At 38.2% G+C, this 18,273-nt stretch overlaps 4 protein-coding genes across 7 annotated transcripts in view; all 4 read right to left on the bottom strand.

Annotated features, from left to right (window-relative positions):
- LOC118232142 (basement membrane-specific heparan sulfate proteoglycan core protein-like) overlaps window positions 1-18,273 on the bottom strand; it is a 1,449,502-nt gene that overhangs the window by 1,195,881 nt on the left and 235,348 nt on the right. The window lies entirely within an intron of this gene.
- The window catches only part of LOC118232256, a 333,592-nt gene that overhangs the window by 198,672 nt on the left and 116,647 nt on the right, over window positions 1-18,273 (bottom strand). The window lies entirely within an intron of this gene.
- Window positions 1-18,273, bottom strand: part of LOC118232213 (B-cell receptor CD22-like) — a 109,329-nt gene that overhangs the window by 29,262 nt on the left and 61,794 nt on the right. The gene's annotated exons all lie outside the window — the stretch shown is intronic.
- LOC118232187 (B-cell receptor CD22-like) overlaps window positions 1-18,273 on the bottom strand; it is a 28,098-nt gene that overhangs the window by 9,438 nt on the left and 387 nt on the right. The window contains exons 2-5 of one of the 4 annotated variants that reach the window (XM_035426944.1): window positions 7,560-7,679; window positions 6,192-6,368; window positions 5,802-5,883; window positions 5,133-5,172 (exon numbers count right to left, since the gene is read on the bottom strand). In XM_035426944.1, coding sequence (XP_035282835.1) covers window positions 5,133-5,172; window positions 5,802-5,883; window positions 6,192-6,368; window positions 7,560-7,679 — 419 coding nt within the window. Of the gene's footprint in view, window positions 1-5,132; window positions 5,173-5,801; window positions 5,884-6,191; window positions 6,369-7,409; window positions 7,680-18,273 lie in introns of all 4 variants that reach the window. The other 3 variants (XM_035426936.1, XM_035426953.1, XM_035426927.1) reach the window with 3 other exon arrangements.

Below are 18,273 nucleotides of genomic sequence, written 5' to 3'. Positions count from 1 at the left end.
ACAGGTCTTCATTATTATTTACACTGTGAAAATGAATGGCAGAAACAAAGACTGTTAGAGTATTTGATATTATTCCAGAAATACCAGACTAACAAATACTACACAAGCGCACACAGTGAGGTAATGTGCTGCTAATGTGCCTAAATGTTCAGGCTTTAATGAAGATCTCACAAAGATTCCAGAAAGCAGAGACTCAAACAGGCTTTTACTTAATGAATGATATTTGTATGGAAGAAATAGTGATAATTTATACATTTTATTTTTGTATTTGATTCCAGTTTAATCTTCTTTCACTACAAAATACTGTAACACATTTTAGACTAAATTAAATAATATGATAATACATTTACCGGGAGAGAGTTCTGATCTGGCCTCAGTGGTTTATTAATGAGCCATTAGTATAAAACAGCCTTACAGACAGAGCAGTGTGGCTGAATATGACCGTGAAGAAAGTTCTTCACGCTAAATATAAAAGTAGAATGTGATTAACTGGCTGGTGCAGATCTGACTCACTTCCCCTTTTTCAAGTCATGCACATTTTAAAAGTTAACTGATAAAAATGGCAGAAAAAACGCACTCATTAGCTTTGCGTCTGGTCAGGACTAACAACATTTTTAAAAGGCTGGGTAACTCCATTCTCTTATTGAGATTCTGATTGCAATATGATATGAATATGAATATCAATGACAACAGCTGCTCTTAATCCAAATCATATGCAATTATGTTTATTTTGGATATTATAAAATAAACATAACAATTCTGCTTGCAAGCATAATTCCTGATCCATTTTCACATATGCAATATAACATGGCGTAAGGCCGTGGGTGAGTGCTTCGTCGTTGCCGTGTTTCTGTAGCGTGAGCAAATACTCGGAAACAGCCAGCCAGCACAGGGATTCCACCTTTGCCTTGTTTATTCCTTGGAAATGTGCAGACGGGCTATCACTACTATAACTTGCAATACAGCACTGCTTACCGATCACTCTTAAAACTCTCTGGAAAGCTGGCTACCTTCCGTCCAACAAAAATACCTGAACAACACTCCCCTGTCTCTGTGCCTTTCTCTGTGCCCCCCCCCCCCCCCCCCCCCCCGCCCCAATTTGCACCACTCCCTCTCTCTACACTTACAGAGGCCTTCCCAGTCCACAAACCATTTAAATGGGTACAGCAGTTCAATCACACATCTCACATAAGCACATGTATGAATTCACTTGAGACCTTTATTCTATTCACTGATGTGCAATTAATAGACAATGTTTCTGTTTTTTTTTTAATGTTTTTTAAATTTCAGCATCTCTGTTCCCAGATGAATTTTGTCTTTATTTCAGATCTTGTAAAACAATAACAAATAAAAATATGCATCCAGCTGCATGTGCATGACTGAATTAAAACATCTGTGACTGCATTGGCAATGTGAACTAAAGCTACAAGCAGGAAGCTATCTGCTAATGCATACATTGTTGTTAAGGTCTGAGGCTTGTCCTATTCCAATACATGTACAGTATAAACAGTCTGTAAAACAGAAGATCTTAATATTAATTAGTCTGCAAAAGGTGTGATAGGCATCAGGCACAGGTAAACACTCTTAGGTTCAGGAGCCCCATACAAAAAACCATTACCTGAACCAGATTACTTAATTCAGCTTCGCAAAAGATCTTGGGGGAAATCGATCTGAAACGCTCGGACAGGACTCATGTACTGCAGTAATAGTGCCATCTACAGGCAGAAAAGGTGCACTGCATTCATCTCTCCTCCTGAGGTAAATTTCACTGCCACAAACAGAATCTACTTGAATCTGGGTGTTATAGTTTTTTTTTTTTTTTTTTTTAACAGTTTATAAAAGATATATTTTCTATTTATTTCATTTAACTCAATGTGGTGCAGGTCTCACCCCGTACTAAAACATAAATGACAGTACTGATGACATCATTTGCTAAATTTTTCCACTGGGTTCCTTACCCATCCTGTGTCTGCTATATATATATATATATATATATTAGCCTTGTTTTCTTTTGTAAATCCAGCAGGCCCTGTGGGATGTTTTTTTTTAAGTACCTGTTTAGTGCCTTACCTGCACATGTTCTATTCCATCAGTAGAACCCAGGGGGTAACACCTACAGTACACGGTTTACTTACAAAATTCTTCAAGCATAGGTTAATTTTGTTTGTTTCATTAAATGATTGTTAAAAAAATTCAAGGTATGCTCTGAATTCTAACGTTTAGCAATACAAAAAATAAACACTAAGAATGTGAAAAACAAATTCACCTCATGTGAATTTATACTCTAGATGGGATCAGTTCAGTAATAAGCACAATATAATCACAAAATGTGCACAAGAATGTCATAGTAAAGTAAATGTTATACAAGTATTAATTAAAAAAATTAAAAAATTGAATTATATATAGAGCTCAATTCTCCAGTATACTTGGCCAACGAATACATTCAGCAATGATAATGGCTTTCAGGCACCAAAATCATGATAATACTTTGTGTACAATATGAAGACATGAGCTGTTATGCATGTAAATTTTGATAAAATGCCAAAGGAATGATGCATTCTGGGTACATCATTGCAGACGCAATAACCACAGTCATCCTGGTCATGTGACAAAGGCACAGTCATGTGACCTGAGTTCATGAGGAGAGTTTATGTTCACTGGTTTTAATAAATACTCTTAGATGTATCATCCATTGAAGGAAATGTTTGGTTCATACCGCTTGAGGATTACTTTGCAGACATTTTGCTGTTTAAAGTTCAAGAAAAAACACAGGAAATGCTCACACATTAAAAGAAATGTCCAAATTTACATTGAATAACCAGCATTGGTCGACAGTTTATGAAGCAAGATATCTTCCTGGTTTATTTTCACTTGTCCAGTTTTCGAAGTGTGCTGTGGAGAACACAGTCTTCCTTTACGGATGGGGCTGGTGACCTGCATGGAGAAAACAGCACATTTAGACTATTAAATCATTCTCATTTCAGTCAATCCTGCCTGAGCCTTTATCACATATAGACACACCTTGCAACATGAAGCACAAGCAGAAGCTTTAGCCACAGAACAGTTATCTGGAATTTTGGAAAACATTGCATCACTGTGATGTCATAGGCTGAGGTCACACAGCAGGGAGATGAAAAGAGAAGAAAGTTGACAAGCTGAACAAACCAAATGATGAATCTAGATCAGTGGAACATCCAGTCCTCGTATTACCACGTTCTTCTTTTGACCAGGCAGAGAAGTTCTTAGCAAAGCAGCAGTGAGAGATTGCAACATTTTAAAAAACTTGAACAGGGCTTTGGGACTGCATCAAACAAGCAACCAAAATATAGAAATAGTGTGCATCAAGCCAACACCTGGTCCTACAAACACATCAATATATGAACTGTTACAGATGTACTGAGAAGTACTGGAATCTCAGAAATGCTCAATTGCATTTTCCTCTGAAATGCTCATTTGTATTTTGTTTCCAGGGTTTGTTTTGTACATGCTTACATGTCCAAGTGTTATGGATGTACGTTTTCTGGCTATCATTAACTTCCAATATTGTACACGCTGACATAAATGTAACACATCTACTATGAGAATCAAAATACTTCTTTATGTTTTTTTCCCAATAAAAAATCACAGCACACCCATCTCTGGTCTCCTCAGTGAGACACTCTGGTCTCCCCAGTGAGACACTCTGGTCTGTCCAGTGAGACTCTCTGGTTTATCCAGTGAGACACTCTGGTCTGTCCAGTGAGACACTCTGGTCTGTCCAGTGAGACACTCTGGTCTATCCAGTGAGACGCTCTGTTCTATCCAGTGAGACACTCTGGTCTATCCAGTGAGGGTCGTTCTCCTGCTGACTCCATAGAGGCCTCGTCTGGCTCCAGTCAGAGAGAGCAGTCTATGATAAAAGCTGCTGGAGAGAGATAATAGACCTGACACAGCGACAGTCAGCACAGGTAGTATAAAGGTGGGATATTCTCACCTGGGGGCAGCACTGGAGGGGGGAACTGGATGCTGGCGTACTGAACAATGGAGTACAGAACCTGCTCCTTGTTGCGGATGTTAGCGGGAAACACAGAGAGGTAGAGGGGAACTTCATCGTCATCTCTGTTCGTACCCTGTGTTCCAGTGTGACTCATTGCCATCTCTGAGATGTTGCCAAAAATGGGACTTTTATTCCCCTGCAGGGTAAAGAAAAGAGGCAGGAGAAGGTTGGGAAAGTTCCACAGAAAGGTCCTTTTCATTTCAGTGAGCTCCTCAGAGCTGGAGTGAGCTACTCGCCCCCATTAACGACAAAACATGCATTTAACCTGTTATAAAAAAATCAGCTAATGAATCAATCTTTCATTTTCAAATAAATGCCATCAGCAGTTAAATATCAGCTGAACCAGACATACAAATGTAATACACTTAATACAACTTATTTTCTCTCTAACATGACCAATTTTACAGTGGGTTTTCTTAAAATCTTGGAAAGATTTCACACTGAAATACTCCATTCATTTCAAAGCATATATTTTCAATAACCAATAGCAATAAACCATCATCACAACAATAATCTCTTTGTATTTATTCACTGAAACAGGTGAATACAACACATAAAGTACAAGTCACTCTCCCTGCCTCTGTATGTAATGAACAGATTATTACAAGCACATAAGCAGTATTGTACTGTGTAGCACGTTTCTGTCACATACTACAAACCCATTTGAGAAACTGAAACTGTCCTTTACAGGGGAATACACATAATTAACTCCTGAAATATTTCCATTAAGCATGTCAACACACTGAAAAATGACAGAGAAGATCATAACCTCCGTAGATAATCTACTAAACCTTCAAGGCCATATGGCACACACTGCTATGCTTTCTACTTATTTGTAAGAAAGGTGCTATATAAATAAATAAATAAATCATGTCTTATGACTACTGTTATAAAGCATTATGAGTGTTAAACAGTCTTCATAACTCTTTTTATACTGTATTATGAGCAGACTATATAAGTAGTATATAATGGATTATAGACAGGCATCATAGAAAGTGTTATCGAATTTCGGTTTTTGCTCAAACAATGTATATAATCAAAATTAATTACATCCATAGATAAATACATGTATGCACATATGATTTCACTGACTCACCTGCCTGTCCCCTTCTGTCTCACTTGTTGATTTTTTCCTCCTGATTATTCAGAAAAAAATAATAAAAATAAAAAGTAAATCTACCTTCTGACAAATCTTTAAAGAGCCCCCTGTTGTGCAAACAACAATTTGCATTTGTTTGAATGATGTGTATTGCTGAGGCAGTAGTGCCTGCGTATATGTATATTTTTTATTATTCAGATGTCATTTGGTCACAGGAAGTGAGCCTGAGTTATGAGAGGCTTCTTCCTGCCCAGTAAATGTAGTTCTGCTTTATTCAAACCAACACTGACTGCAGCTCAAGGGCAAATTGATGTGTTTGTCAAGACTTCATCATGGCCTGCAGCTGTCCACACGATTCATATTAAGAACAAGCTTTAATGGGATTTTGTTACCCCATAATATAGGTCTGATATTAAAATTATTGGGACACTAAAACCCATCAGTCAAAGTGTATGAAAATCGACATCGCAATAAAATAAAATGACTAATAATGCAGTGGTCTAAGCTCTAATCAGACATTAGAGGGGGGGGATATGGCATCAGCATGATGTAATGTAGTTAGTGCATGACAACAAGATTCTACAGAAATGTACACTTGTTCTAAACTGTGAGTCTAAATCAGACACAATTCACACTTCACAAACCGACCCATTTTCAGCCACGTACCTCACGCACACAACACCCAGAAACACAAGAGCCAAAATGGCAGCCACTCCCACAGCTGCAGCCGCGATCAGTGACTGACCTCCTAAGCAAAGTCAGAGAGATGTACCCGTGTCAGTTATGATATAGCAGTGTTCATTTGACAGCGCACCAATGGCTGTAAGGTGAAAGTTTATAAATGCATAAATATACCCATCTGTGCTTATCTTTACTAGAACTTATTGTACATCAGAATTTTAAGCAACATAGGCATGGTGAAATTTTTTGTGACACTGCATCTATTGTGATCCATTTCAGATCGTACCCTTTGTATCATGATCAGCATTGCTTTGTAGCCTAAGGATCATTATCAGTATCACGTAAAATATTGTATCAAATATGTTCTGGTCCTACCTTGCACTGTGACCTGTAGAGCAGACTGCACATCAAGACGTTTAGGAGGAGATCTGTTTGTCCCAATCCCATTCCCTGCCTCACAGTAGTATTCTCCTGCATCTTGCAGTGTGATGTTTTTAATGGTGTAACTGTCCACTGGTCCTCCTGTCTCTGAGGATACAGCTCTATTATTCTGATACCAGGTGTATCTCTTCACTGGTGGGTTGGCATCGCTGCTGCAGGTCAGAGTCACTGAACTGCCCTCCTCTATTTCACCAGAGGGGCTCGCTGATACTGAGACGCAATTCGGAGGATCTGAAAGAGAAAATAACAGGTCTTGCAGTTTTAAATAAAAGTCACACTGAGGTGTTTTTGGGAGCATCTAAAATCATTACAAAAATGTGTTAAATTCCATAAAATTTCTCAGTCATTGTGTTGCGTCTCAAAACACTAGTAGAGACATTTATTTCAAAGTAATATTTATAATGGAGCTGAAATCTCACAATGTGATGTGGAGGGATGGTGTGGTTTGGGCATCATCTGCAGGCGGAGAGGGAGCAGTATAGCTGGCTAACAACCACGCCTGTTTGCAGTTACAATTGATTGGTAATGGTTTATATGCTCTGCCTGCAGTGAGACCGGGATGCTGGAATGAGAGACGCACGCGGGAGCGGCATGCCATCTAATCCCCGTCCTTATCGTCTGTGTTATGTTTTGGTTTGTTTCCGTGTTTTTGGTATCGAGCGCACAATAAAGCCTTGGTGCCTCTAACAATGACGGATTGTGTGGTTTGTGGGGAAAAGTACTGCAGAACCTGTTACAGTAAATATCCCAGTATCTCATGCTTTGTTACAAAATGAACTGGATATACTGTAGCTTTTTATGGTAGTTGGAAAATGACACAGCAGAATCAAGTTTTAAAAAGTGACAAAAGTATTTAGATGTCTTTTTAGCATCTTCATTAATAATGATAACTTCATTTTTTAAAGTTGAACAGCAGCATGTGGTATCTTTTTTGCCCATTGCATACTCAAAATGACTACATGTTTTACCTAAGACATGTCAGTATGATCAGACTGATCATTGTATGATAATGTAATTATATCTGATTTCTCCTCCACTGGGCAATGTGACGGCTTTACTCAGTGTCTTACTGCTGTGAAGTTGCCCAAAGACACTCAGGAGATACTGACTCTCTGCTCTGTGTCTGAAGCTGAGATGCACTGATATACTCACACTGCACATCAAGATGTTTAGTAGGAGATCTTTTTGTCCCAATCGCATTCTGTGCCTCACAGTAGTATTCTCCAGCATCCCAGGAGCTGATTTTATTAATGGTGTAACTCCGTTCTGATGCTCTCAATGAGGATACAGCTCTATAATTCTTATACCAGGTGTATCTCTGCACTGGTGGGTTGGCATCGCTGATGCAGGTCAGAGTCACTGAACTGCCCTCCACTATTTCACCAGAGGGGCTCACTGATACTGAGACGCTCTTCGGAGGATCTGAAAGAGAAAATAACAGGTACTGCAGTTTTAATTAAAATTCACGCAGAGATGTTCTTGGGAGCATCTAAAATCATTAGAAAATGTGTTAAATTCCATATAATTTCTCACTCACTGTGTTGCATCTCAAAACACTAGCAGAGACATTTATTTCAAAGTAATGTTTATAATGGAGCTGAAATCTCACAATGTGATGTGGAGGAGTGGTGTGGTCAGGTCGCCATCTACAGGCAGAGTGGGAGCAGTACAGCTGGCTATCAACCACGCCTGTTTGCAGTTACAATTGATTGGTAATGGTTTATATGCTCTGCCTGCAGTGAGACCGGGGTGCTGGAATGAGAGATGCACGCGGGAGCGGCATGCCATCTAATCCCCGTCCTTATCGTGTGTGTTTTGTTTTGGTTTGTTTTGGTTTCCGTGTTTTTGGTATCGAGCGCACAATAAAGCCTTGGTGCCTCTAACAACGACGGATTGTGTGGTTTTTGGGGAAAAGGACTGCAGAACCTGTTACAGTAAATATCCCAGTATATCATGCTTTGTTACAAAATGAACTGGATATACTGTAGCGGTTTATGGTAGTTGGAAAATGACACAGCAGAATCAAGTTTTCAAAAGTGACAGAAGTATTTAGATATGTCTTTTTATCATCTTCATTAATAATGATAACTTCATTTTTTAAAGTTGAACAGCAGCATGTGGTACCTTTTTTGCCCTTTGCAAACTCAAAATGACCACACGTTTTACCTAAGACATGTCAGTATGATCAGGCTGATCATTGTATGATAATGTAATTATATCTGATTTCTCCTCCACTGGGCAGTGTGACGGCTTTACTCAGTGTCTTACTGCTGTGAAGTTGCCCAAAGACACTCAGGAGATACTGACTCTCTGCTCTGTGTGTCTGAAGCTGAGATGCACTGATATACTCACACTGCACATCAAGACGTTTAGGAGGAGAGATGTCTGTCTCAGTCCCATTCCCTGCCTCACAGTAGTATTCTCCTGCACATACACACACACGCACACACAAACACATACGCACACACACACGTGTACATGCACCCACACACATCCACACACGTACACACACGCACACATGTATTCATACACACACACACAAATGCGCACACATACACAAATACACGCATACACACACACACACAGAAACACACTGCTCAGAAATGTTTCAAAACACAGATGTGTTGGCAATATGACAAATAAGGGATTCAATTAACAAAACTTTAACACAACTGCATCTAACAACTCCAAAACTATAAAACATCAATAATTGTACTTGTACTCCAATACTAACTGATGTCAGTAGATGGCAGTAGCCACCGATCAATGTGAGATTTGCAGGTACAGGAAGTCATGCTTAGTAGCTAGCTTTGCTAGAATGTGGTAGCAAACCAAGCAAGTTAAGAGCAATTGTCTGCATATACCTTTGGCCGAAAACTGTTATGTTTTGCTTGCAGTGAAAACAAACAGCTTTCATTAAAACGTGGCACCGGAATACTTGTGTCATCATTTTAAGAATGCAACATGCACAATCAACAGCTCCGATCATTTAGTACAGCCACAGATATTTATATCATGCCTCTGTCTCAGTTTCAATGCTGAGTGTGAAAAGGAACTTCATCTTAAAGATTCTCCCTTTTTTCCCCTCTCTTCAGATGAGCGATGTTGCACTACTCTAAACTAATGTACTGTAGAACATTATTTTATATAAATTATATACATTCCTTAAAGCAATTTAAATGTATTTACTTTGGCTTCTTATTGAGATAATGAAGAGAGACTAATAAATATGAACACATGCTGATAAATACTTTATATGTAGACTGAAATATCAGAACAACTTTTGGAAAAAAAAAAAGAAAAGAACAATTTACCTGACACGGAGAGGACGATTACCAACAAGGTATTGAAGAGCATGGCTGCATCAGATTGAAAATATTTATCCAAATACACACATACAGGTCTTCATTATTATTTACACTGTGAAAATGAACAGCACAAAGAAAGACTGTCAGAGTATTCTATTAATTTGCAGAAATAGCATAATAACAATTACTACACAAGTACACACAGTGAGTTAATGTGCTGCTAATGCCTAAAAATGCTTTGGGTTTTATGAAGAGCTCACAAAGATTCCAGAAAGCAGAGACTCAAACAGCCTTTTACTTGATGAATGATATTTGTATCGAAGGGGCTGCAATCATTTATAGTCCGAAAATGCATTTTATTTTATATTTGATTACAGTTCAATCTTCTTGCAACCCAAAATACTGTGACGTAGTTTTGACTAAATGAAATGATATGATGATGCACTTACCAGGAGAGAGTCCTGTTCTGGCCTCAGTGGCTTGCTAATGAACCATTAGTATTAAACAGCCTTGCAGACAGAGCAGTGTGGCAGAATATGATCGCAAATTAAATGCTTCACACTAAATATAAAAGTGTTACAGTTCTGATTCACTTCCTGAAGATCATACACATTTTAAATTTTATTGGATACAAGAGTTTGAATAAAATATAATTGCTTTGTGTCTCGACTGGACCAGTAGTGCCTTTTTCAAAAAGACTGGGTAATTCTCATTTCTTTGCCCCCACTGTATTATTGAAATTCAGATGTTAATAATTATGTTCATTTTTGCATATTATGCTTATAAAATAAACATAACTACTATGTTTTTATAAAAATGATTCCGGATTACAACACAAACTGTTGCTAAGATCTGAGGCATTGCCTATTTCAATACATCCATCAATCCATCCATTATCAATACCCACTTATCCTGAGCTTGAGCTGGTGTTGGAACCTATCCAAGCATGCATTGGGCGAGAGGCAGGATTACACTCTGGACAGGCTGCCAATCAATCGCAGGGAACACACACCATTCACTCACACATTCAAACCTATGGGCAATTTAGAGTCTCCAATTGGCCTATTTGCATGTTTTTGGACAGTGGGAGGCAACCGGAGTACCCGGAGGTACATGTAAACTACAGACACAAAGGCCCCAAACCGAGATTCGAACCCAGTGCCTTCTTGCTGTGAGGCGACAGTGCTACCCACTGCACCACCATGCCACCCCTATTCCAATACATGTACAGTAGAGGTTAAAATAAAAGTGACTGTAAAAGGTGTGATAGGCATCAGGCACAGGTAAACACCCATACATTCAGGAGCCCTATACAAAATCCATTACCTAAACCATTATTTAATTCAGTTTAGTAAAAGCTCTTCCAAGAAATTCATCTGAAATGTACATACAGGACTCATCGATTTTAATAATTGCCCCATCTACAGGTAGATTGAATGTATTGCATCCATCTATCCCTCCTAGGTAAATTTTACTGCCACAAACAGCATGCTTTATCATTGCTACCATATGTAGCGCAGTCGTGTTTAAGTTTCATGCATCTGATTTTTGACATGAAGCTGGAACATCAACAAAACGCTGCTGATGCTTAGCCTATAACCCTCTTATTAACATAAAGATTGCACACACTGTACTTTCACAGAAGATGAAAGGAGTGGACAGGCGAAGGTTTCGTATCTTTGTGTATGGCAGCAGTGCAGTATGGTGGTTTGGGGGTCCAGAGTGTGACTCTGACCACAGACAGTTAAAGCGCTGCTCACTTCCTGCAGCCTGTTCTATTCTTTATTTTATTCCACATCTCAGTTCAGTTGGGGTGGAGCAGCGCTGTTTCTGTGGTTGATGTTCATGTGACCTTTTAGAACTTTGCTTTTGCTTTGCCTGTTATACGGTCCTTCATACACATAATAAGTTGCATTTCAATGCTGATATTTCATAAAGATGATTTTTACTAAATACGACCTATCGTATTGTATTATTATAGTATCTTTCATCCCCACGTGAACTAAATGGAATGCAGGCAAAACATGATGGCCATATGAAGAAAATAATGATAATATTTTTCAGAACAGAGGTTCGAGGTTCACAGTGTTTTACAATGCTCAAATAAACCTTAATGCATTGATACACAAAATTAAACAATGTATGTAAATAAAACAAATATAAATATACATTCTTTCAAATATCTAAAGCCAGACAGAAACTTAAATATGTGATCAATACAACAAGGCAATGTAAAATTATGTACTAAAACACTATTTTAAAAACATCTAGGCCCTTACCTTTAAAAGTGACTTGAGTTTGGAGATTATAATCTGCGCAGACTATAATAAAATATGAGACTGTAATATCTTCAGACATGGGCCTGGAGGACTATGCGAAGGAGACGCAAGCACACACACACACATTTATTCAAGAATAAAATTTAGTCTCACAAAAGTTTAAATGATGGCAAAATCTATCATTTTCTTCAGGAATAGAGCACACCAGTAAATGCAGTTCATTTACAGTTCTGCCCATGTTATGAAGCCAAAGAAATCTACTCATCTCTGTTGCAGAGCTGTGAATAAACAGGAACTTCAGATAATTTCTATGCTCTACATTTCAAAGCAGATTTATGGTAAAAACAAATGAAAAAAGATTCTGATCAGCCTAGAATCCCTAAACCAAATTCAAATTCAAATTCAAAATAACTTTATTTATCCATTAGGAACATCATTTGTGCAAAAGCGTCAGTGCATGCTCAGCACATAACCGGACAAACGACAAACACAGATAAGACAACATACAAGTGTAGATTAAAACAGATGTCCGCCAATAGGGCATCTAAACAACGTATGTGATCGTATGAATAAGATTTAGATAGTCATTTCCTGTAACATATGTCTTTAATTTTTGCTTTCCCAGTCTATTGAGTTAAACAGGTTAAATCAAATCATAGTAATTCAAAATATATTTTAGCTTCTGATAGATATTGTAACACCTGGAAACTGGCATTAATAAGCAGAACTGAAGTAGCTAAATTGTTTACCTGAGTCAGAGAGAAGGGCTTACAAAAATACTGTTGAGGTTGTTTGGAGCATGGCTGCATCGGCCTGAACATATATATATATATATATATATATATAAAAACATAACTTATATTATTGCCTTTTGTTATTAAAGCCATAACCAAAATTCCACAAAAAAAAATCACTGATATTAAGCATTTAACAGATAGCATGGAAAGTAATAAAATAAAGAGTTACTTTCAGAAATCAATGATCTTTTTTTTGTTTTTATTTTTTTATTATTATTATTTCTTTTTACATAATTTTAATTTTAAGAAAGCTAATTTACTGTTTTAATGAATGCTGTGCATGTTTTCCCCACTGGTCACATAGCCACCTTTCAGCAGTGAGAGAGACTTATCTCCATTAGGATCACTAGATTAGCATAGAATAAAGCACTCGCTGTAATCCGTAGATCACAGAACAACAACACTGTACTTAAATGTCTCCACTGTTTAAAAAAATGCAATAAATGCAAACATCCAAAAATCAAAAATGTCTTCTCTCAACTTCTATCAAGGCACTCTATTGAATCATGTACATTATTTTACAACTCAATGAAAAAATGTGTTAACAGCCATTAAGAATAAAACAGGGCTAAATCATGCACTTACGCTGGTAGAGGAGGTGTGTTTTTAATGGTTTTCAAACTGTCTGAAACGGCCCTGCTGACAGGCTCATATTTCTGAACATGGCAGACTGACTGTGATGAATGCAAGCTTTAAGAATAATTGTTTCTATTTATAAATATTATTACATTTTATTTTAACCAGGAGAGTCTCTTTGAGATTCAAAATCTCTTTTTCAAGAGTGTCCTGGCCAAGACACGTAGCAGCTCATGCAGGTTAACAGTTAAATGACAATATAAAATCAAATTAAAGACAACAAAGATTATTTTGCAAGAATGTAACTTCACTGTGTAATTTGACATATTGGTACACAATAATGCATATAAAAATATTAAAGAGATACATGACCATCACAGCTGTGTAAAATATGTTAACGGTAGTTTAAAAGCCAGAAAAAAGAGGGAACCATGTTCCAATGTGAATGGCAACATTTTGCTGCTGTAGCCTAGCCTATAACCCCCAGATCAACATAAAGATTGCACTTACTTTCGCAGACGATATAAGGAGCGGACAGGTGTAGTTATCTTTGTGAAAGTATCACAGCTCTGGGGCCCCAAAGCGGGTACTGTGAGGTGCCCCTGCTTGGCTCTTTTGTGCAGAGGAGTAGCGGGTGCTGCTGTGGGTGAAGCTGCCTAATTTCAGACCACAGCCACCCTGACCACATACAGTTAAAGCGCTGCTCACTTCCTGCAGCCTGTTCTATTCTTTATTTTATTTCCCATCTACATTCAGTTGGGGTGGAGCAGCGCTGTTTCTGTGGTTGATGTTCATGTGACCTTTTAGAACCTTGGTTTTGCATTGCCTGTTATACGGTCCTTCATGCACATAATTAGTTGCATTTCAATTCTGATATTTAATGAAGATGACTTTTACTACATACGACCTATTGTATAGTATTATTATAATATCTTTCACAGACATGAACTTGATCCCCACATGTGAACTAAATGGAATGCAGGCAAGACATGATGGTCATATGAAGAAAATAATGATAATATTTTTCAGAACAGAGGTTTGAGGTTCACAGTGCTTTACAATGCTCAAATAATCTGTAATACATTTATACACATAATAAAACAATGTATGTAAAAAAAACAAATAAAAATATGCATTCTTTCAAATAGCTAAACAGACTGAAAGTAAAAATGGGGTCAATACAACAAGGCAATGTAAAATGTAAAGCTTAAACACTGTTTTAAAAGATTTTGGACCTTGCTTTTAAAAGTGACCTGAGTTTGGAGATTACAATCTGCATTAATCTGCATTATAATCTTCACATTCAGTGTGAGAGAATGCATGCACATGTACATGAGTTATGAGCGTGTGTGTAACAGAGTTATATAAACGTGTAACAGTGTTACAGGAGCATGTATGCAGCAGGGTTACATGAACATGCATGTATGCAGCAGGGTTACATGAACATGCATGTTGCAGCAGGGTTACAGTACTTTGGGAAAAATCCTCCACCAGCAGCTCTTTATAAGTTGGATAAGCTAGCAGAAACAGACAGCAGTTCTGTGAAGTTAAAGACAAAAAGAAACTCTTTCACCCTGATCTCCATCATTTCTAATTCTCTGCAGATTCTCTCCTCTGTGTGTTTTAATTCCACACTGAGGCCTCGTCAGCTCTCTGAAGCACAGAGTTTGTGTCGCTGGCTGCGTTTGTCACTCTCTGAAGGCTCTGCTCTGAGATGAGACACAGGAAGAGACTCAGTCACACATAAGTGCACCTCCAGTTGCACTGTTAAAAGGGAACCAGAGTGGCCACACAGTCCCTTCCATTCCCTATCCACTCCCTATCCAGAACGGATTCCTTTCTTGACTTAGTGGATTATATATCACAGAATCACTTGAAGATTTTACATTACAGAAGTATATTTTTCACATGTCAAAAAATCATACTAAATAATATCCACAGATACAATTACAACATATTGAGAGTTAAGTGGGGAATATTCATCAGTAGTTTAAACCAATAAAAATAAGGAGGAAGACTGAAATTGACTGCATCACACAGTGATGAACCGGATGAACTGTAACTTGCCTGGTGTGTATCTGTGCTTTGTGTCTTCTGCCCAGCACAGACCTACTGACTTTGTAGTTTCATAAAAATACAGCCTGTACACAGAACTGCCCTTTGCTTTTCTGAACGGCTGGTACGGTTATAATGGTGAGAATATCCAGAACTTGTTACTTACAGTACGAGAGCGTCTGCTCCTCCCCCTCTCTCTGTTGGTGCTCTTCTTCCTGCTGAAAAGTGGGAAGGGTGGGGGAGGGGTGAGTAACAGACCTTCAGGAGCTGTGGATCAGCCATCCCAGATGACATTTGGTCATAACATTCCTACCCGCTCCTCTGAATTAAACAGCAAAACTGAAAGATTACTGCATATCTCTCTGACATTTAATGGGTCATTTGTAAGTATATGTGTTCTCAGTGATGATTGATTTCCAGATGCTTTTGCATTGCAAACATTTTCCTTGTGCACACCATGACAGCAAAGAGTGCAAAAGCCACTATGATTCCAACAACCCTCCATACAAGCGCTGTCCTATCTTCTGCTGAAAATATACAGACCTAGCATTTAAATTTACATTTATATAGCAGAGACTATAATCCAGTGTCATGTAAAATAAGTGCATGCATAAATGTCGGTCAAAGGTCAATGCAACACTCAAAACCAGCAAAGAAAACAAAAAAAAACAGATATGAACGTGCATACCATAATTCCCCAAAATATATAAACTATAATATATCTTCAAAATTGTGTAGATGTACTTTAGGTGGTATAAATCAAAAATAAGCAAATAACCTGAATTACATATGAAATACGAACATGCAGATGCACATGTCAACTTCAAACAAGTGTGCACAGATTCACTGAGATGTCTTCCCATTGGGAAGTGATGAACAAGTAGCCAGAGAGCTCTGACAAATGTTTGAATGTGTCCCTGGTGCATCAGTTGAAGCTTTGGTTTGTCCATTTTAGTGTGATCTTAAATTTTAACAGTATGCTTAACTTGAGTTCACTTGGTCTGAAAATGAAAAGAGCCTCTTACTGGTTGGGTGTGGGGGGGGGGTTCAGGCAGGTGACTATAACCTTTCCTGGACTCCGCACCAACCAAAACTGAACTTCATCCCTATTCCTAGAGTATCTCAGAGTAAGAGAGCTGATCTCAGATCATGTTTCCTCTCTTCATATCCAAGCTTTATCCATAATGACCTAAAGGCAAAACTGATCCTAGATCAGACCTATTCTCTGAGACGCTTGATGGACCATAGAGTTGTGCTTGGAGGTTCTGGGCAAGTGAGTCATGCTTTCTAATCTGGATGATGGCTCCTGTGGTCCAGGCCATACAGTGTAGTGAGTGATACTATGACTCAGATACTATGACTCCAGGGGTGAGATGTGTTAAATTCTATATAATTTCTCAATCACTGTGATTTGTCTCATATACATTCAGAACCATTTGTTTCAAAGGAAAGTTTATAATGAAGCTGAAATCTCACACTGCAATTTCTTCTTTATTTGGAAATGAGTAGAAAACTGCATCGTTTTATGTGGGTTGGTAAATGGTCTTGATTTAGCATGGGGACATACCATGTAACAGTGCCATTTTTTATCAGCTTTCAGGTGTCTATGGTCATCAGCATGTGTAACAGAACGGTTAAAAATAGAAAAAGAAACACAAAAACCAAATATCTTGGTTGATTAAGAGTAACTATATTTTGGTATAAAACATCTACAGTCCATATGATATGTTTGTTTACCCTGTGCACACTCAGAATTACTACGCGTTTTACTTATGACATGTCCGTATCACCTGGCTTACTCATCATGTTAAATTAATTATGTCTTCATAAGATTTTCCCTTCACTGGCCAGTGTGACTGCTTTACTCAGTGTGTTACTATTGCAAAGGTTCCCAAAAGACACTCAGGAGATACTGACTCTGCTCTGTGTGTCTGAAGCTGAGATGCACTGATATACTCACACTGCACATCGAGGCATTTAGGAGGAGATCTGTTTGTCCCAATCACATTCTCTCCCTGACAGGTGTATTCTCCTACATCCTGCAGTGTTATGTTTTTAATAGTGTAACTCCATTCTGATCCTCTCCATGAGAATGCAGATCCAGTCTTCTTAAACCAGGCGTATCTCTGCACTGGTGGGTTGGCATTATTCATGCAGGTCAGAGTCACTGAACTGCCCTCCACTATTTCATCAGAGCAACTCACTGATACTGAGATGCTCTTAGGAGGATCTGAAAGAGAAAATAACACGTCCTGCAGTTTTATATAGATGTCACACTTACTCAGCTCAGTTAAATGAAATCGAGTATGGGTTCACACCCTCAGTTCTTCCAGCATTTCAGGCTTAATGCACAGAAATGAAGAGGCACATATATGGAACTTCACTAGATATACATATACAATATATAGATTGCATACAGTATATGGACTACACTAGTACATTACTCTATCATATATGCATATGTACTGTACATAACATATATCACGCTGTTTAAAATGATGTTTTTTAATTATATCACCCAGCAGTTAATCAAACTGTATGTTCTACTCAGACAGATAGGCTGCAGCATTCAGAAATATATGCATTGGCTATTTTCACTAAAGATGCTGCCCATCCAAGCCATTCTAAATTACAGTACAGAATTACTCACACAGCACTTTGAGATTAATATGAGGAGATCTGTCTGTCCCAATCGCATTCTCTGCCTCACAGTAGTATTCTCCAGCATCCCTGGATTTGATATTTTCAATGGTGTAACTCGATCCATATTCATTCCATAAGAGATAATATCTTCTATTCTTCCGAACCCAGCTGTATCTCTGCACTGGGGGGTTGGCATCACTGCTGCAGGTCAGAGTCACTGAACTGCCCGCCACTATTTCACCAGAGGGGTTCACTGAAACTGAGGTGCTCTTAGGACGATCTGAGAGAGGGAACAATGATTTGTAATTTCATGTGAAATTTAAACCAGACTCAGGCATACATTGTATTTTCAAATCAA

This window comes from Anguilla anguilla, chromosome 1 (assembly GCF_013347855.1).
Source record: "Anguilla anguilla isolate fAngAng1 chromosome 1, fAngAng1.pri, whole genome shotgun sequence".
In the NCBI taxonomy this organism is placed as follows: Eukaryota; Metazoa; Chordata; class Actinopteri; order Anguilliformes; family Anguillidae; genus Anguilla; species Anguilla anguilla.
The sequence above is the reverse complement of the archived record's forward strand: the minus strand, read 5'-3'. Positions and strand labels throughout refer to the sequence as shown.